This window comes from Neophocaena asiaeorientalis, unplaced genomic scaffold, assembly GCF_003031525.2.
Source record: "Neophocaena asiaeorientalis asiaeorientalis breed wild unplaced genomic scaffold, Neophocaena_asiaeorientalis_V1.1 scaffold77, whole genome shotgun sequence".
Taxonomy (NCBI): domain Eukaryota; kingdom Metazoa; phylum Chordata; class Mammalia; order Artiodactyla; family Phocoenidae; genus Neophocaena; species Neophocaena asiaeorientalis.
Window position 1 is genome coordinate 4,005,289 of NW_020174645.1, and position 21,121 is coordinate 4,026,409.

General features: G+C 48.5%; 1 protein-coding gene and 2 pseudogenes across 1 annotated transcript; 1 reads left to right on the top strand and 2 right to left on the bottom strand.

Annotated features, from left to right (window-relative positions):
• Positions 1–438: 438 nt before the first annotated feature.
• UBC (ubiquitin C) lies at positions 439–3,039 on the top strand. Its single transcript, XM_024758692.1, has 2 exons — positions 439–795; positions 1,593–3,039. Exon 2 carries the CDS (start codon positions 1,596–1,598, stop codon positions 2,967–2,969), a length of 1,374 nt encoding a protein of 457 aa, XP_024614460.1. The 5' UTR covers positions 439–795; positions 1,593–1,595; the 3' UTR covers positions 2,970–3,039.
• Positions 3,040–8,412: 5,373 nt separating this feature from the next.
• On the bottom strand, positions 8,413–10,041 carry LOC112408726 (60S ribosomal protein L12 pseudogene; annotated as a pseudogene).
• Positions 8,857–8,967, bottom strand: LOC112408867 (uncharacterized; annotated as a pseudogene).
• Positions 10,042–21,121: the final 11,080 nt, after the last annotated feature.

Sequence of the window (21,121 nt, forward strand, 5' to 3'; positions counted from 1 at the left end):
TCTGAGGCGGGCATGAGGCCGCGGCCCTGGGATTTGTCGAGTCATTCGTCTTGTCTCGGTGCCCGCCCGGTGGGGGATGGGCGCGGCCGCCGCAAGTTGGGGGGCTGGACTCCCAGAGTAGGCCTCGCGACGGGCTGAGGATGAGGGGGAAGTTCAGGGCAACAGAAACACTACCCATATCTAAATATGACTCACAATAAACACCCCTCTTTATTCGCGGGGGGGAGGGCAGGGCGGGGTGTGCGCTGGGCAAGCGGGACCCCGACTCGGTGTGAGGCGCTCGGCCGGAGCCCTGTACGCCTGGGGCGGGCCTCGCGAACGGCGGGGCCCGTCCGGCCCGGGGGAGGGGGCATCAAGGCCGGGCGGTGGAGACGGCCCGCTCCGGACGTCTGAGCGACTCCACGCCGGGTTTTCAGGCCGCCCGCTCCCCACTCTCCCTCCCCTCAATTCGAGCCCGGGGCAAGTCCGCGGACGCAGCGCTCAACCAGCGCGCTGATCCCTCCGCCAGGCCGCTCGGGACGGCGGCCCGCTCCGCGCCAGATTCGGCCCCAAAGCTCCAGTCTTCACGGGAGAGCATTTTATGAGTGGAATTAGTTGAGTCTGGGGTTTCTCTTCAGAGGGCAGGAGGGCTGCGAAAAGTAGTCCCTTCTCGGCGTTTCTGCGGAAGGATCTATCGGAGCGGCGCTACCTGCAAGTATATAAGGAAGCGCCGGCGGGAGCGCTGCGCAGGCATTTTCGTGAAGTTTGGGAGTCGAGTTGCGGTTTTTCTGCGTTTGCTGCCGTCACCACCATTTGGTAAGGAGGGGGCCCGGGGGTCTCGCAGCCGCGGGGGGCGCGGGGTGTCGACTTGCCCGCTGCGGCAAAGGGAGCAGCCGAGGCCTTTAGTTACCCGGGGCCCGCTAGCAGCAGGGTAGCCCTGGGAGGGAGGAACGCGGCAAAATGGCGTCCGTTCCCCGTCCCTCGGTGGGAGAAGCCGGACCCCGAAGCGGGCTATGAGGTGGGAGAGAGAAGATGGGGCGCGGGGGAGGGGACTGCGGGTGAAAAGGAAACGCGAGAGGCCCGTGAGGCCTCCGTGGCGGCGGGGCCCAGCTTTTTGGGGAACGGGCTTGGGCAGCGTGCGAGGGAAGCGAACATTAGGGCACGGTTTGACTCGAGCGAGAACTCGCTTTCCCGTCCCAGTAAGGGGACAGTAACTGCCGATGCCACGGAGCCGTCCTGCACCCGCGAGGGCGGAGGGGACCCGCTCGCCAACGCGGTTACGAGACGTCATCCCTTCCGTGGGCTCATAATCGAGGGTGGGGCCGCCTGCTGGTATGTGTGGAGGGAGAGTTTTTCTGGTCTCGGGGCACAGGGTTTGGGCCTGGGGTGGTCGCTGCCGTGTTGGCAGGGGACAGACGGCCAGTGAGGCCCGCGAAAAGTGCGTGAAACGTTGGCTTTGACCTTATTTGTCAAGCTTTTGAGTTTTGGGGCAAGTTAGTCATTTGGTTAGTATATAGTGACGTATAATTTTGTAGCGTTAGGTATGTGTTGAGCTCTGAATTACCTGTTAAACGCTGGGGTTATTTTTTGTGTTAATTTTTTTGTTGCAACAGACAATGCAGATCTTCGTGAAGACCTTGACTGGCAAGACCATCACCCTGGAGGTGGAGCCCAGTGACACCATCGAGAACGTCAAGGGGAAGATCCAAGAAAAAGAGGGCATCCCCCCAGACCAGCAGAGGCTCATCTTTGCCGGGAAACAGCTGGAAGATGGGCGCACCCTCTCTGATTACAACATCCAGAAGGAGTCGACCCTGCACCTGGTCCTCCGTCTGAGGGGTGGTATGCAGATCTTCGTGAAGACCTTGACTGGCAAGACCATCACCCTGGAGGTGGAGCCCAGTAACGCCATCGAGAACGTGAAGGCGAAGATCCAGGACAAGGAGGGCATCCCCCCTGACCAGCAGAGGCTGATCTTTGCAGGGAAGCAGCTGGAAGATGGGCGCACCCTCTCTGATTACAACATCCAGAAGGAGTCGACCCTGCGCCTGGTCCTCCGTCTGAGGGGTGGTATGCAGATCTTCGTGAAGACCTTGACTGGCAAGACCATCACCCTGGAGGTGGAGCCCAGTAACGCCATCGAGAACGTGAAGGCGAAGATCCAGGACAAGGAGGGCATCCCCCCTGACCAGCAGAGGCTGATCTTTGCAGGGAAGCAGCTGGAAGATGGGCGCACCCTCTCTGATTACAACATCCAGAAGGAGTCGACCCTGCGCCTGGTCCTCCGTCTGAGGGGTGGTATGCAGATCTTCGTGAAGACCTTGACTGGCAAGACCATCACCCTGGAGGTGGAGCCCAGTAACGCCATCGAGAACGTGAAGGCGAAGATCCAGGACAAGGAGGGCATCCCCCCTGACCAGCAGAGGCTGATCTTTGCAGGGAAGCAGCTGGAAGATGGGCGCACCCTCTCTGATTACAACATCCAGAAGGAGTCGACCCTGCGCCTGGTCCTCCGTCTGAGGGGTGGTATGCAGATCTTCGTGAAGACCTTGACTGGCAAGACCATCACCCTGGAGGTGGAGCCCAGTAACGCCATCGAGAACGTGAAGGCGAAGATCCAGGACAAGGAGGGCATCCCCCCTGACCAGCAGAGGCTGATCTTTGCAGGGAAGCAGCTGGAAGATGGGCGCACCCTCTCTGATTACAACATCCAGAAGGAGTCGACCCTGCGCCTGGTCCTCCGTCTGAGGGGTGGTATGCAGATCTTCGTGAAGACCTTGACTGGCAAGACCATCACCCTGGAGGTGGAGCCCAGTAACGCCATCGAGAACGTGAAGGCGAAGATCCAGGACAAGGAGGGCATCCCCCCTGACCAGCAGAGGCTGATCTTTGCAGGGAAGCAGCTGGAAGATGGGCGCACCCTGTCTGATTACAACATCCAGAAAGAATCCACTCTGCACCTGGTCCTGCGCTTGAGGGGAGGTGTCTAAGTTCTCCCTTTTAAGCTTTCGACAAGTTTCATTGCACTTTTCTTTCAATAAAATTGTTGGCATTCTCAAATAGTGTAATTTATTTCTTTTTAATAAGTGTTTGCAGAAGATTCTTTTTAATTAGGGGTGGGGTGTGAGGGATCAAAGTTTTGGTCTACCAGATGATTCTGTGATAACCTAGAGGTAAGCAATGTCAGTAAAAGGTGGCCTTAACATAGAACTGTAGTGGGTGAGTATAAATAAAACCCAGACAAGTTGGAGGCTGCAGTTAGAATTTTCCATGTGGACGCTTAGATGTAGATTTACTTGTAAGCTACTGACTTTAAAAATACTGAGTTTGGGTGTGGTACCTGAGAGTGGGAGGGTTTCTGGAATACCAGCAGGGAGGAGCTATTAGAGGGCCGGAGTGGTGGAAGGGAGCCAGAGTGGTGGAACGGAACCTACAGAAAAATCAGTTTTAGTACATAGCTCTGTTTAAATTCACATTGAGCTGCATAGAAAGTCATTTGACCAGATGTTGTTTTTTAAAAGGATGTGGTAATGTTTTTTTGAATTTTATGTTTCATACAGCAGGTTCTTACTATCGTATGCATATTAGTGTATATATGTCAATCCCAATTTCCCAATTCATCACACCACCACCCCCTGCCACTTTCCCCTCTTGGTGTCCATAAGTTTGTTCTCTAGGATGTGGCAGTTTAATTTTTACTAAAGTCTCATTAGGCGTTATGCTAGAAAGTTTAGGAGTTAGTAGTTAGAGAAGTAAAGCTATTGTCATAATTTTTGCTAAGATAAAGTTGTCAAGATTCCTTAATTTTCTGAGACTAGGTGAAAGATTTGTATATAGCTAAATTGGTGGGTGAAGCCATTGGCTCTTGGTCTTTTATAGTAGTGACTTACCAGTCAGATGCTACTGGTAAGTATCTTTGTATGTCATAACTAGAGCCAAAGGTGAAAGTTGCAGGGAAGCTGGTTTAATATAAGGAGCTGGCACTGGTTGGTAGGTACCCCAGAAGTCAGAGGCTTATTTGAAGGACTCGAAATAAGGGATTGTTCTCTCCAAAGAGCACCACTCCCGCTAGCTTCTCCCTTCCTCTCTCCCACTTTTAGGGTATGCATGTGTAACTTCTGATGCAGAGGAAATTCTGTATTACTGCCAGTTCTAAAATACCTGAAGTCAACAGGCTTAAGTCCTCCCTTTAGGGCATCACAACTAGGAAATGCCATTTGAAAAGTTTGTCTTAGGCAAATCCGTTACTTATTGTGGGTTTTCACTTTATTGACACCAGAGCATGTATAGTTCACTGGATTTCCGTGATCCACCCATGCAAATGAACATACAGGTCGAGAAGCAACATTACAAAAATCCCTGGAACTCCACCAGCACCTGTAACCACGTCCAGTCGCTGTGAGTAGTTTTTGTGTAAGTAAGTTTTTTATTTTATTTTATTTTATTTTATTTTATTTTATTTTGTGGTACGTGGGCCTCTCACTGCTGTGGCCTCTCCCGTTGCGGAGCACAGGCTCCGGACGCACAGGCTCAGCGGCCATGGCTCACGGGCCCAGCCACTCTGCGGCATGTGGGATCTTTGCGGACCGGGGCACGAACCCGTGTCCCCTGCATCGGCAGGCAGACTCCCAACCACTGCGCCACCAGGGAAGCCTCTGTGTAAGTAATTTTATTGCTCATTAAAAACAAGTGGTCAGGGGCTTCCCTGGTGGCGCAGTGGTTGAGAGTCCGCCTGCCGACGCAGGGGATGCGGGTTCGTGCCCCGGTCCGGGAAGATCCCACATGCCGCAGAGCGGCTGGGCTCGTGAGCCGTGGCCGCTGAGCGTGTGCGTCCGGAGCCTGTGCTCCGCAACGGGAGAGGCCACAGCAGTGAGAGGCCTGCGTACCGCAAAAAAAACAAACCAAACAAACAAAAAAAAAACAAGTGGTCATAGCATAGGGGTAAAACGTCAATAGCATCTTGAAAATGACCGCCCTGCAGGACAGGCTTTGCAAGGTTCCTAAGGAGGTGTTAGTGATGAGTGCTTTGTCTTCGAGTGTGAGGCGGTCAGTGGCTAGTGATGCTTCAGAATGTGGGGCTGGGTCAGCTCGTGGGGGGGGACCATGTGTGCGACACGCAGTTAGAAGGATCTTGGCATTAGAGCATAAAGCTGTGTGGGTGTCCTAGGGGTGGGGATGCTCAATGGAGAACTTGCTGAGGAACACTTGGCTCCTTCCTGTCAAGATGAGTGAAAGGAATTGCTAACTACAGGTGTAAACACTAGAAAAGATTTGAAAAACAATTAAAAACACTAAAATCAGTGATGGTACAAACTATATGTAAATATATTAAATATCAAAATATGCACAAGATATAGTACAAACATTAAAATCATGATAAAGGAAGTGAAAGTTACACATAAGCTTACTCCCAGGAAAATGAGTATATTTGCCTCTTACTGTATCTAATTACAATGTATACATTGTTTCATAAAGTCAAAGGTAGCCCACCTAAGTTCCTAAGTAGTTAAGTAACCATATTCCTTCCCAGTGATAACTAATTTTAAAGTTTGGTATTCCTTTGGGCTTTCCTCCTGTGTAGTAAATACATATAGATGTATACATAAATACAAATAGGACCATTCACAGCATAGTGTTTCTCAGCTTTTTTTTTTAAACTAGGTAATTATGGACATCTTTCCATGCCAGCATATCAGGATCTCCATCATTTTTAATACTCCAGCTAGTATTTCATTGTATAGATGATCATCTGTGACTTAATTTAACTTGTCCACCAACATTTGATTCTAGGTTTTTGCTGTTACAATCCAGCTGTAAAGTACATCCTTATACACATCTGTCATATACTAATATTTTGAAAGGATAGCATAAAAATACAAGATTTCTATTTAATAAGGCTCTTGGGGATAATTTTAAAAATCAGCCTTAAAACATTTTTATAATGATTACTGTATTTGTTACTGTCTCATTTTCCTACTTTCCTTTTTTTGAGTAAATAATACGTTCATGTGTTTCAGACATATAAAAAGTTTAAAACAGTATATAATGAAAAGTTTTCAGTTTTGTCTCCCAGCCTCTTGGTTCTCCACTTCCCCTAGTATGTGCTTTCAGAGTTTCTCTGCATGTACAAGCGACTACTAATTATTAATTCCCCTTTATGCAAAAGGTAGCATACTGGCTCGCAGTCTGTCCCGCACCATGCTTTTTCACTTTATGTCTTTTATAGTTTTGACAGAGTTCTAATATCCTTTCATTATAAAGGAAAAATACCTCTCATGTAATTTTCTCAAGAATAAAGACCACGAGAGCAACACAATCCCTAGTGAACATTTACAGGACCCTTCACCCAACAAATACAAGCATGACAGGAAAAATAGTGATATAGTGTTGAACGAGAAGCGTTTCTATCATCAAGGGATTCTGAGGCTGAAGAACAGAGATGCTAGACTTGCTCAGTTTCGTTGAATGATCTTAGAGCACCCCAAAGTTTGGTTTCACACGGGAGTTAATACTACGTAAGGATTCATTTACACAGATGTGATTGTGTGAATCTTGAATAAACCAGAAGAAAAATGCGTGGCTCATATTTGTTTAGTGTTCCTTTTTATGTTTCGTTTGAGAGCACAACGAAGTCCTCGTCAAATTATTATAAATATGGTCCTCAGAGAGCTATGCTGTTCAGAGATTGGCAAGCGCTTGTTAACTCAAGGATGTCAGCCTTAGTGTGCAGTGATATCTCTGCCGGAAGAGGGAGCTACCGGAACAGACTTTGGTTTAGTCATGAAGCCTGCAGCGCCCCCAAGCGGTGTGGTTGACTAGGCAAGTTGTGCTTTTACTTTTCTATTTCTCACAGTGGGTTGTTTACTCATTAGTAAAAGTTAATTTACTGTCCTCCCAAATGCCTTTTACTTTATCCTGTTTCTGCCGGTCCTGAAGCCATCTCCATTTTTAAAAAAAATTGTTTTCTGGCTGCGTTGGGTCTTCGTTGCTGCATGCAGGTTTTTCTCTAGTTGCTGAGAGCAGGGCAACTCTTCATCGAGGTGCGCAGGCTTCTCATTGCGTGGCTTCTCTTGTTGTGGAGCACAGGCTGTAGGCGCACGGGCTTCAGTAGTTGTGACGCACGGGCTTAGTTGCTCCGCGGCATGTGGGATCTTCCCGGACCAGGGATGGAACTCATCCCTGGTTCAATTGCATTGGCAGGTGGATTCTTAACCGCTGCGCCACCAGGGAAGCCCCAAGCCATCTCCTTTTCCATTCCAGCTGGAATGACTCTTCCATAGCATCTAATGTAGCTATTATTCAACGTAGATTCTTTGTTTCTTACAGTATCTCAACAGATCTAACCCCTCAAAATGCCCTTCTCCCTGCTTATCTGCTGACCACTCTTTTCCCCCATATGCTCCCTGACATTTTCTACATCCTTGTTTCACTCCAGCTGCTCCCTCTTTCTAAAATACCACCTTTCCCCTATGTCTGACTTTAATAAAAACAAGTCTATAGCCTTGGCTGCAGTAAGGAAAGAGCTGGGTTCCTGGGACAGCACAGAGAGGTTATATTGCAGCCCAGAGAAGGTGTGTATAGGATGGCAAGAGGTCACTGGCAGAATTTCCTGAGGCAGGAGGCTGGCTGAGCAGCAAGCAAGGGGCTATCAGCACAGGTTTGTGGAAAGTGTAACGTTCCTCAGAAACCCCCAAAAATACCAGGGAAGGGAAACTGGTAAGTGGACTTCCTAGAGGCGATCACACACAATGCAGAACAGACCGGTCATACGGGCTTTAAAGGAAATGCTGACTCCTCCACACTGGCCCACACAGATGCTGGGTCACAACTCCCTGCCCCCTCCCCCCTGTTGGTCATTCCCCTGGCATAGTCCAACCTGATGGGCTTCACTAGAGTTTTCAAAGCCCCCCGTCCAAATGCTTGAGACTGTAAAAAATACATTGTATCCAATATATGAAAATTACAAGATTGAATTTAAATATTTTAGAATCTTCAAAAGGTAACACATAAACTGGCACAGACTTCAGTGCTGACATAGGCACTTGTATTTAATGGGGGTACTTTTTAATGCAAGATATAATATGAAATGCTTTATATTTGGCTGTGGCATCCCAAGTAAAAATGTCTAGAGCCTACATGGGTCTTAAAATGCCCCTGTTCTTTTCTTTCATTTAAAAAGAAAATTGAAAACAGATTAGACTTTTTTTTTTCAAATGTTTCCCTGCCAAAAGAGAATTTTGAACGTTTTTGGAATAAATCATCCCAAGAATGTCAGTATAGCTGATTTAATTTTTGATCCAGGATCCAGTAAAGATTCACGCTTTGCATGGGTTATTATATCTCCTTTATGTTTCTCTCTCTTATTTTTGGTTTGGTTGTGAAATGATTCTTTATTTTTGTGCTCCTTTATTGAAACACTTCCCTTTCTAGTTTTTAACTAACTGGGCATTGCCTGGCACCACTGTTGATGTCATCTTTCATGTCGTGATGGTGGTGGCCATCAGCACAGACTGGGCAGTCCTCAGGGTCTCTTGATGGTTCCAAGAGAATTCTCTAACCAAAGACTGGTGCTGCATCTGTCGAGCAATGTTGACAATCCCATCAAAGTGATACTCCCACTGTGCTTAATGTTTTTCTGCTTCTTTCTGTCTCTTGGCTGTTCCTTGAGGCCTTTGATGATCAGTGCAGAGGCAAAACGTACCACCTCAGTCTGAGCCTGTTGGTTCTGAATGGTCAGTTTCGCTGTCATCCTCAGACGCTTCCAGTCACTGGTTGCCTTGGTAATGTCATCACCAACCTTTTTTGGAGACAGACCTACGGGGCAGATCTCAGGGGTCACTGAATTCCCCACCAGTGTACCTCAGGCACACAACTTTGAGAAACCGTGGGTAGGTGGCGGTACTTTAACCATATCTGTGTTGTCAGGCCTGAGGGCCTCTTCTATCCTAGTCCAGGGGAGAGCTAACCTTCTCTCTCTTCACACAACACCCCTCCTCTGTCTCTCTTTTTCTTTGGCTGTTCAGCGTGGCCTGTGGGATCTTAGTTCCCTGACCAGGGATTGAACCCAGGCCCTCAGCAGTGAGAGGCAGAGTCCTAACCACTAGACTGCCAGGGAATTCCCCACACCCTCTCTTTCTCTTAATCTAGAACAACCCTATGTCTTTTGTATTTCCTAGGACACTGACTGAAGAACCAGGCCAGCCGATTTAACTAATGTCTCCCATTCTGGATTTGTCTGATTGTTTCCTCATATGTGTGTGCCGTTTTGAAAAATATACATCATAGAACACATTTATTGTCTCCCAATTTGCACTCCACCTGTCTGTCCCTTCATCTTTCTGTCTCAGCTAATATCTCCTCTGTGTCTTCCTGTTCCAGCCGAAGTCTCAACCTCTCTTTCATCCATCCGGTCCAATTCATCAGCAAATCCCATCCACTCAGCCTCTAAAACATAGCCAGACTCTTGGGGCTCTTTCTCCAGGACAACACCCTGATCCGAGGCACCCATTTCTTTCATCTTAACCCCCGAACTGGTCTCTGCTCCCACTTGGGCCCTGGATGACCCACCCTCCTCCAAATAGTGTGGGATGTGCAGATTTCCAGAAAGTTGATGGCTTGAGCCTATGTTCCTCATTCCTCATTTCGGACTCTCTCTTTGGGCAAATACAACAATCAGGAGGGTGTGAGGGGCATGGGGACGGGGATGAGGCCCAGGGGACCCCCAGAAGGTGACAGTGTGTCAGCACATGGACCGCCGGCCCTCGTGTCCAGGTCTTCCTGCTTGCTGGTTTGCCATCCCAGTTAGTTATTGAAAACAAGAAGCCTTCCCATTCGTAAAAATCCCCAAAGACCAGCCGTCCTATCTCTTGGCCTCATTGCTGCTCTTCTGACCCTATTAATTCTCCCTTAGCTGCACAGTTTTCTTTACGGCTTAGGAAGAGCCCGAGGCTTTTCCTGCTTCAGGGCCTTTGCACTCCGCTCTGCCTGGAATGCCCTCCCCTGGATCTTCCCATCGGAGGACCCACCTCCTCTCTCAGGTCTCAACTCCAACCTCCTTTCCATGACCACCATTTTAAACGAGTCCACTGGCTCTCAACTAGTCTCATCCCCTGATCCACTCCTAGGTCCTTCATAACGCTTCTCAGTATCTGGAATTTTCTGACTGGTTGGATATTTGTCTACTGTTAGTTCCCCTACCTGTTAGCATACTGATAACTCAGTCCTCATCATGCCTGGCACTCCAATCCGAAAATTCTTCGTTGTCCTTTTATTTTTAAAATTTTTTTTGGCTGCTCTGTCTGGCATGAGGGATCTTAGTTCCCGACCAGGGATCGAACCTGTGCCCCTTGCACTGGAAGCTCAGAGTCTTAACCACTGGACCGCCAGGGAAGTCCCAGTCCGAAACTTCTTAACGACTCTGAGACCAAGGCACGGTGAACGTCCAGCTTTTATTGATGTAGAAACTGAGGCACAGAGAGGTACAGGGAGGGCACCAGGCATTCTGGCCACAGTTCCACACTCTTTTTTTTTTTTATGTTATAGAATATATATTTGTATAGATTTTTATTTATTTTTTTGTATTTTTAATTTTTTAATACAATTTTAAAGGTTACTTCCCATTTACAGTTATTACAAAGTATTGGCTCTATTCCCTGCATTGTACAGTACATCCTTGAGCCTACCTTACACCCAATAGTTTGTACCTCCCACTCCCTCACTCCTAAATTGCCCCATCCCTCCCCTCCCTACTGGTAACCACTAGTTTGTTCTCTGTATCTGTGAGTGGGCTTCTTTTTTATGATATTCACTAGTTTGTTGTATTTTTTAGATTCCACATTTAAGTGATATCATACAGTATTTGCCTTTTTCTATCTGACTTACTTCACTTAGCGTCATGACTTCCAAGTCCATCCATGTTGCTGCAAATGGCAACATTTTGTTCTTTTTTATGGCTGAGTAATATTCCATTGTATCTATATGTACCACATCTTCTTTATCCATTCATCTGTCGATGGACACTCAGGTTGCTTCCATATCTTGGCCATTGGAAACAAGGCTGCTAGGAACACTGGGGTGCATGTATCTTTTTGAATTAGTGTTTTTGTGTTTTCCGGTTATATATCCAAGAGTGGGATTACCCTGCTCCACGGTCTTAACCACTATGCTCTCAGGTCCCCGTGGAAGCACCACGAAGATTGGGTTTTTTTCTGTTGTATTGCTCTGACCACAGCTCTCGGTGCTTGGAACCCAAAGCGTCTGATTCAGGCTCTGATTCCAAGAAGAAGCCTTTTATCTTCTTGCTGGGCTGGGTGGTAGAGCCATCACAGCAAGCCCAGGGCCTCAAGAATGGTCTGTCATGTCTCACATCTAGGAGCGGCAGGATGAATGGCTTCAGGGAAGTCTCAGGGATGATTCATTGGCGTGGATAAAAGAAAGACAAGGCCAAGTTGTAAGAAGTTCATAGCTCGATTCCAAGAAGCTAACCACACATGGCTATTTACATTTAAATTAATTAAAATTCAATAAAATGTGTTTATCCATTGCACTGGCCACATGTTAAGAGTCTAGTAATGGGGGAATTCCCTGGTGGTCTGGTGGTTAGGATTCGGCCCTTTCATTGCTGTGGCCTGGGTTCAATCCCTGGTCGGGGAACTAAGATCTGGCAAGCTGTGTGGCGAGGCCAAAATTAAAAAAAAAAAAGTTTAGTAGAAACATGTGACTAGTGGACATGTTTCCATCGTGGCAGAACGTTCCATTGGATGGGGCTGGTGTAGGTGGACCATCACTTAGTTAAGCATCCTTCTGCTGTTGGCTATTCACGTTGCTTCCAATATTTTTCTACTGTAATCAGTGGAACAAGATAATACGACTATTCTTTTTATATATTTTTTTAAATTAATTAATTATTTTTTTATTTTTTGGTACGCGGGCCTCTCACTGTTGTGGCCCCTCCCGTTGCGGAGCACAGGCTCCGGACGCGCAGGGTCAGCGGCCATGGCTCACGGGCCCAGCCGCTCCACGGCATGTGGGATCTTCCCGGACCGGGGCACGAACCCGCGTCCCCCGCATCGGCAGGCGGACTCTCAACCACTGCGCCACCAGGGAAGGCCAAGACTATTCTTTTTTTAAATAAGGTTTTTTTTTGTTTTGTTTTGTCCTCACTGCGCGGTTTGTGGGATCTTAGTTCTCCGACCAGGGATTGAACCCAGGCCCTCGGCAGTGAGAGCTCAGAGTCCCAACCACTGGGATGCCAGGGAGTTCCCTATATGGCTATCCTTACACATAGATCTTTGCCCGTGTGTGCATGTATATCTGATAGATACGCTTCTCAAGGGAACTTGTGGGTCAAAGGGCACATGCTTTTTAAATTTAGACAGACTTTGCCAAGTCCCCCTCCAAAGAGGTTACACAAATTTACACTCTGCCAAAAATAATCAACAGCCCCTGTTTGCCCACACCCTGGCCAGCACTGGGGCTTTTCAAACTTTGATCTTTGCTTGTCCACTAGGTGAATAATGGTATCTTACAATAGTTTTAATTTGAAAATTATTTTAAGTTTCCCCTAACCTTATTCATTATTTCACTGCCAAAAGCACTTTCAATATGAAGAACATTTCTCCAAGTTCTCTGTATCTTAGCTGGGGACTTTGCCCTTCAGGGCCGCGTCTACTGTTTATATTGATTGCCTCACCCGTCACTGGTGTTGAACTGTGTGCTGCTAATTATTAGCTATGGTGGATTCAGAAGGAAGGGTAGAATTGGATATGGAACGCCCAAAGCTACGACAAATTATAAAAGGGCCCGGCTGTCACTTGAAAAACAAATATGATGCTTCTCATAAGAGACTCCATCGCCAGGTACAGATTGTTCACTTAACTGCACAGGTAAGGGGCTGTCACTTAGTCCTTTTCCTCATGAGTAATTGACTTTTTGCTCTCGGAATGCAAATCTGCAGTGGCAGATACACAGGGCTGTTGACTTTTAAACTATATAACATTTAAAGATAATTTTGGTCCACCCATGTTCGGAGAAGCACTATTCCATAGCCAAAAATGTGGAAAGAATACAAACGTCTATCAACGGATGAATGGATAAACAAAAGGTGGTGTATCTATACATTATGATATTATTCAGCCATGAAAAGGAAGGGAATTCTTTTTTTTTTTTTTTTTTTTGGTACGCGGGCCTACTCAGTGTTGTGGCCTCTCCCGTTGCGGAGCACAGGCTCCGGATGCGCAGGCTCAGCGGCCATGGCTCACGGGCCCAGCCGCTCCGCGGCATGTGGGATCTTCCCGGACCGGGGCACGAACCCGCGTCCCCTGCATCGGCAGGCGGACTCCCAACCACTGCGCCACCAGGGAAGCCTGAAAAGGAAGGGAATTCTGACACAGGCTGCAACGTGGTTGATCTTGAGGACATTGTGCTAAATGCGATCAGCCAGTCACAAAACGGCAGATAACGTGGGATTTCAGTTATATGAGGTCCCTGGAGACGTCAAATTCATGGAGACAGAAAGTAGAATGGGGGTTGCTGCCAGGGGCTGGGGGAGGGAGATGAGGAATTGTTGTTTAAGTGGGACAGAGTTTCAGCTGGGGAAGATGGAAAAGTTCTGGAGATGGATGGTGGTGATGGTGGTACAACAATGTGAATGTACTTAATGCCACTGAACTGTACACCTGCAAGGTGGGTAAAATGGTTAAAGAAAAACAGTGCACACATGGAAAAGTGTTTAGGAAATAGGTGGAGAAACAGAAAATAGTCATAGAGGCTCCCATTTGGGAACTTCTTCTATTAGGGATTGAACCCATGCCCCCTGCAGTGGAAGCACAGACTCTTAACCACTGGACCGCCAGGGAGTTCCCTGTTACGTGTCTTTTTATCTATTTATTTTTTTTAAAAAAATGTATTTATTTTTGGCTGCATAGGGTCTTCACTGCTGTGTGCGTGCTTTCTCTAGTTGTGGTGAGCGGGGGCTACTCTTCATTGCTGTGCACGGGTTTCTCTTGTTGCGGAGCGTGGGCTCTAGGTGCGTGGGCTTCAGTAGTTGTGGCACGCGGACTCAGTAGTTGTGGCTCGCGGACTCTAGAGCACAGGCTCAGTAATTGTGGCGCACGGGCTCAGTTGCTCCGCGGCATGTGGGATCTTCCCAGACCAGGGCTCAAAGCTGTGTCCCTGGCATTGGCAGGCGGATTCTTAACCACTGAGCCACGAGAGAAGCCCTCTTATGTGTCTTTTTAAAATCACAATTTAAAATGTTTAAAAAGTATTTTTAAAAAACAAGCGCACAAAATATGTCATAATATTAAGGTTCAATAGAGCTGGATGCTGAATATTTTATTCCCTATCCTTTCATGAATGTTTAAAATATTCCACAATCAGGAAAAAATTCTGGAAGTAGTTCTTTAGGATACATGGGCAAAAAAACCTATGATGTAGAATCTTTTTAGCTTTTATGTAAATCTTTAGACTGTAAAAGCAGCAATAAGGCTTTATCTTTTTAAAATTATAAATTTATTTATTTACTTATTTATTTATTTGGCTGCGTTGGGTCTTCACTGCTGTGCGCGGGCTTTCTCTAGTTGCGTGAGCCGCGAGTGGGGGCTGCTCTTCGTTGCAGTGCATGGGCTTCTCATCGCGGTGGCTTCTCTTGTTGCAGAGCACGGGCTCTAGGCGCACGGGCTCAGTAGTTGTGGCGCACGGGCTTAGTTGCTCCGCAGCATGTGGTATCTTTCCAGACCAGGGCTCGAACCCGTGTCTCCTGCATTGAGCACAGAGTCTTAACCACTGGACTGCCAGGGAGTTCCCTGTTACGTGTCTTGTTGCAGAGCACAGGCAGATTCTTAACCACTGTGCTACCAGGGAAGTCCCCTGTCTTTTTTTTTTTTTTCTGCGGTACGCGGGCCTCTCACCATTGTGGCCTCTCCCGTTGCGGAGCACAGGCTCCGGACGCGCAGGCTCAGTGGCCATGGCTCACGGGCCCAGCCGCTCCGCGGCATGTGGGATCCTCCCGGACCGGGGCACGAACCCGTGTCCCCTGCCTCGGCGGGCGGACTCTCAACCACTGCGCCACCAGGGAAGCCCTCCACGGTGAGTTTTAAGAAGCTCTGCCTGCCTGCGGGTGGAGGATGGAGAAGACAGTTTAGGCCAGTTGGGGGATGGGTCTGTCGTCCCGGCAGGATGATGGTGTTTCAGTGATTCTCAAAGTGTGGTCTCCAAAATAGCAGCGTCAGTGTCTCCTGGGAACTTGCTAGAAAATGCAAAATTATAAGACCATCCAGACCTACTGAATCAGGCCCCCTGGTTGCGGGGGGCAGCTCTTTGGGTCCCCCCCTACCACCATCCCACCAGGTGATTCTGAAGTGCCTCAGGTGTGAGAACCACTGATCTAACCAAGGCAGTGGAAATGGTGCATTCATTTGCTAGCGCTGCCATAACAATGTACAACAAACTGGGCGGCTTCAAACAACAGAAATGTATTTCTCAGAGCTCTGGGGGTCAGAAGTTGGAAATCAAGGTGTCGCATGCTCTCCAAAGCCTCTACGGGAGGAACCTTCCTTGCTTTTTCCAGTTCTGGTGGCTGCCGGCGTTCCTTGGCTTGTAGACCCATCACTCCAGCCTCCCCTGTGTCCCCTCCTCTTATAAGTACACCAGTCATTGGATTTAGGGCCACCCCAATCCCGGATGACCTCATCTTCACTGATCACACCCGCAAGACCCTATTTCCAAATAAGGTCACACTCACAGGTCCTGGGGGTTAAGACTTGAACATACATTTTTTGGGGGACACAGTTCTTCACTTGATCACACCCGCAAGACCCTATTTCCAAATAAGGTCACACTCACAGGTCCTGGGGGTTAAGACTTGAACATACATTTTTTGGGGGACACAGTTCTTCACTTGATCACACCCGCAAGACCCTATTTCCAAATAAGGTCACACTCACAGGTCCTGGGGGTTAAGACTTGAACATATCTTTTTTGGGGGACACAATTCTACCCACTACAGATGGAGAGAAATAAAAGGATTCGAGAAATATCAAGACAAGAGAAATCTTAATGGTTAGCTGGGGGTAGGAGGGAGAGAAAACAGAACGAAGAGGAAAAATGACTCAAATGCTTTTACATCAATAACAAAGCCTGGGCTGACGCTGGTGTCTTGTTGCTCTCTGAATGAGTTCCTTCGGGTAGAGTTTCAGGAACTTGATTCCAGTATCTTAGGACCCGTAAACACCTTGCTGAAATAAACTCCTTCCCACCTGAGAACCTGTCTCCCTTCCCTGCGGGGCAGGTCTGGGGAGAGAGGAGCTGGAAGAGAAGATGCCCTTCGCCCACGGAGCCCCCAGCTGATTGCACTAGCTTCAATTCAGGCCACACTTGAGAGCCAAAATCAAAATCAAGGTCACAGAGCCCGGGGACATCTGAAGCTGCTGCAGATCTCAGCGGCCTCAGAGGAAAGGATGGAATGGGAGACCACGGGCCTGTCTCCTGGTAGAGGAGCTGGGGGGCCCGTTAGCGTGGGAGTCCCTCCCTCCCAACCACAGGCTGCACTCAAAGCACTTGTTCTTCTGGAAGATTCTTCTCCTCCCTTCTCGCAGTCCCCAGGAGTTCTGATCCCCTGGAGGGCTTGTGAAGACCTAGATACTGGGCTTCGCCCTAGAGTGTCTGACTCAGCAGGTCTGAGGTAAGGACCAAGAATTTGCAGTTCTATCTTGTTCCCATCTCTCAGAACGGAGAACCACAGCCCGAGATGAATGGCTCTGAGCCCCTGTTGCACGTGGGGGTCACACAGGGAGTTAAAAACACCAACCCCAGTGCTGGACCCCGGACCCCGAAAATCTCCGAGAACGGGGCATGAGCTCTGACTTTGAAGCTCCCCGGGATTCTAAAGGTCAGCTAAGTTTGAGGTTGACACCATTCCCTTACTATGATTGGCTGAGAAGTGGACACATGACCACATTTTGGCCAATAAGACACGGGGGTGGTGTGCTGGGGGACTTCCGGGTTGATGGCTGACAACTTGCATTGCAGCAGGTGCTGGGGCAGGAAGATGGAAAGAACGTGGGTGCTCAATGATGTCCATCCTTGACCACGGAAACTGAGAACCCCGAAGCAGCTCCATCTCAGGACTTCCCCCTTTTGTGGAAATAATAAATGTCTTCATTGTTAAACGGCTCAGGTTGGTGCTTTCTAGTACTTTCAGCCAAAAGCATCTCAGTGGCTGCAGATGTGAAACCCTCTGGCAAGTAGCCAGCAGCCACAGTCAACAGCTTTATTGATTTACTTATGCAGTGAATGTTTACTGAGTGTCTTCTATGTGTCAGGATGGTTCTGGGTACTGGAGAGCATGAGCGAGGTCCCTGCTGTCGTAGAGCTGCATTCCAGCGGGGGGAGACAGACACAAAAGCAAGTCCACAAATAAACCAACAGAATAATTTCAGACAACGTTCAAGAAGGAAAATAGAGTGGTTTGCTGGAGAGGGAGGGAGGGTGGGGCTTCTCTGGGAAGGTGACATTTGAGCAGAGAACTGAATGAAGAAGAGCCAACTATGTGAAAAGGGGCAGGGGAAGGATTCCAGGCAGAGGGCACAGCAGGTGCAAAGGCCCTGGGGTGGGAGTGAACTTTGTTCAAGGAACTGAAATGTGGAATGTGAAGGTGGCATGATTATGCCAGCAGCCTTCAGGGAAGTATCTAAAAGCACACAAAAGCCCCACAGTCCAACTTTTTCTCTCTCTTTCTCTCAATTTCTTAGGGCTTTTGTTTTCAGGTCCAAAGTGTACTAGCCCTGGTTTGTTGAAATCTGAGTGGAGTTTTTCAGGCTCCTCTTCCTAACTCAAGAGAACCATTTAACCTCTCACCGTGTGTGGCCTGCTGTACACTGGCTTTCTTCAATGAAAGCCAAGTGTTCATGCTTCAGCCTAACTAAACAGCTCTGTCTGCACCAGGTCCCCATCTGTTTTGCTGTTTCTCCTGACAGAACATTTTCTGTCCTGCCCAGAAACCTGCAGCTCCTGTCACGGCCCCTTCCTTTACAACACCCACCTTGTCTGCCTGGGGCCTGCCGATGCCTGGGGACACATCCCACAGCATCAGAGCAAGAGGACGGCCGCTGTGCCACCAAGCAGGAGTGTTGTTGAGGCCAATGTTGGTACGAAGAATCCTTTAGGATAGAAAAGGCCTTTGCCCTTTTAAAAAATTCACCCAACTGTAGAACAGCAAAGTTGCCGTTTTCTTTCCTCAGTGGGGACACTGCTTGTGGACACCAGGTTGAGGTGTGTGCCGGGGGTGGCTGAAACCCAGGTCCAAGCAGGTTCTGGAAATACTCTTTGGCAGGAAATGGATGGCGACACCATTCCGCACACGGCTGCCAGCAGCAGAAACTCCTGTTTGGGCAGACATGGGGTGGTGCTGAGAGGGACCACAGGACACTCACTCACAGGGTTCTTTGTTTAACTGTGTTTACTGCGAGTTTCCTGTGAGCAAGGGGGACACGGTCTCACACAGGTCCCAGACCAGTGGGGACAAAGATATTATTCTCACACCACTGAGTCTATAATGCCACCTGCACCTGAGAAAAATGCTCTCAGGGAAAGGAATCTGCTTTGGGGAGGGTGTATTACAGAGGTCACAGAGTGAACCTTTTTCAAAGCAAACAGGATCGAGTTACTTCCTGCTTAAATCCTGCACTGGCTTCCGGTTGCCCAGGTATAAAGCCCAGACCCCTCTCCGGGGCCCACAAGGCCCTGCAGCTCTGGTGCTGGTCCAGGTCCCCCACTTCTCCCCCTGCCACTCCCTGAGATGCAGCCTCCCTAGCCTCTTGTGGATCTTCTGATGTGTTCAGCCTGTGCTCACCCCAGGACCTTGGCACGTGCTATGCTCACTGCTCTAAGCACTTTTCACAGGTCCCCACGTTCTCCCTCAAAGTCTGGCTCCGATGCCACCTCCTCAGAGAGGCCTCCCCTGGCCAGCCCATCTCAAGTGACTCTCCTTATGACGTCTTCTTGTTTTATTTTCTCGGCACTCTAATTTTACCCAGCCTGATTGCTTATGTCTGTGCCCCCCACTGCTATGAAAGCACCACAAGGGCAAAGACATTGCCTGTCTTCACAGCAGGGCCCAACGCCTGCCATGGTTTGTGGAATGAATGAATGAATGATTGAGGGACCTGACCCCATCTGGGCCAGCCAGTGAAGGCTTTCTGAATTGACATATGGTGGAAAAGGAGGGCCTCACCTCTGCTTTTTTGGGGGGGCCTCACCGCACTGCATGTAGGATCTTAGTTCCCTGACCAGGGGTTGAACCCGTGTCCCCTGCAGTGGAAGCCAGGAGTCTTAACCACTGGACCACCAGGGAAGTCCCACCTTTGCTTACTTTTTGACCTCACATCTCATATTCTCCCCTCTCCCCTCTACCAACCTGAGATCTTTCAGTTTGTTTGTTTTATTAAATAAGCACGCTAAAGTTCTAAGGGCTTCACAGATAGGAGCTCACTTGGTTCACACCACAGCCCTCTGAAATAGGTATTATTAGCCCCATTTTACAGATGGGGCAATTGAAGTCCAGAGAAGTAAGTATCATGCCCACACGTGAGCCAAGATTTGAACCTGGATTATCTGGCTCCAGACTTGCTGTTTTTAATGACTATTCTTTCTTACCTCCAGGCTTTTCCCCAGAATGCTATCTCTAGGATTCTCTTCCTCTTCTCTCATTAATTCCTTTTTCACCACAGAATCAGTTCTCATATCTGTCAGGGTCCAAGCAGGAAGGGGACAGTGCATTAAAACTGGGAGATTTTGAAGAGGTTTTAACACAGGGACTGTTTTAAAGGTGTGAGGAAAACAAAAGGAGTTGTGAAGCTGTTCTCACTCCTAGGGCTGAAGGTTGGAGGGGAGGGAATGACTTTGGAACCTGGAAGGAGAGGGGCTGCCTTACTTGGAAAGGGTCATGGCCAGCCTGAGCGTTTCTGTTATCTGTTGCTGCAAAAAAACCCCCAAAAAAGCACCCCAAAGGTAGTGACTTAAAACAACAAAAATTTAGTATTTCTTATCACCTTCTGGCTTGAATAGTTCTGGAATGCCAGGATGCCGGGCAGGTCCACAGATGCTGGCTGCCAGCTGGGCTGGTGGCTGGGGGCGTGGTCCTCACTCACGTGGCTTCTCCACACAGCTGCTTGGGCTTCCTCACAACATGGTGGCCGAGTTCAAGAAGGAGTGTTTTAGGAGGTGAAGGTAGAGCTGCTGATGGCTTAAGGTCCACTCTTGGAGGCTACCCAGGGTCACTTCTGCCACAGTCAACCTGTGGTTGACAGAGGTCACAGTGTCAGCCCAGATTCTGGGGGAAGGAAAATGGATTCTCAGTAAAAGGAGTAGCAAAGGAGCGTGAAGGGTATCTTTACTAAGAACATACCACCAGATGAGGCTGGAGAACGTCTCATTTTCCCTCACTCAACTTCTTCAGATCTCCTGCCTCCCAGTGGCCAGAGCCAGCTAGAAACCAGAGGACAAGGGAGGCTGCTGACCTGGCTTCTGAGGGTCACCTTCTTAGGGAAGACATCAGGATGGAGAAGCAGAAGGTGTTTGAGGGACAGAACAATATCCTGGCATAGGACCTCCCACTCTCAAGCTCTGCGAGACCTCTCTCTTTTTCCTTTGTTTGTAATTCTAGACCTCTGTGATTATTTATTGTCAGTCTCTCCTCCAGTACTGTGAGCTCCAAGAGGGCTGGGATCACGGCTGCTTCGCCCACCCCTGGATCCCCCAGCGCAGCACTGTGTCTGGCACAGGGTAGATGCTCAATGAATATTTGTTGAATGACTGAGCCCTTCCTGATACGACACAGATTTCTTCCCTGGCTTTACCCCTCACCCCCGATCCATCCATCCCAAATACACCTTCCATCCGTCCAGGTCTCCCTGGCTTCCCCAACCCAAGTCACTACAACCCAGGCTGCGCAGGGTAACCTCATTCTCATCCTAGCTGAGCCACACTTTTTACTCTTGACCCTCAAGCAGCGGTCAGGGAGAAGTATTTTTATTCTTTAAAAAAAAAAGGGAAATTGTCTTAGTTCGCTGTGTCTGCTGTAACAGAATACCGCAGACTGGGTGGCTTATAAACAACAGATACTTTTTTTCCTCATGGCTCTGGA

What these genes read in the sequence shown, in the direction of transcription:
- UBC (XM_024758692.1), top strand. Translation starts at nt 1,596, where the DNA reads ATGCAGATCTTCGTGAAGACCTTGACTGGCAAGACCATCACCCTGGAG.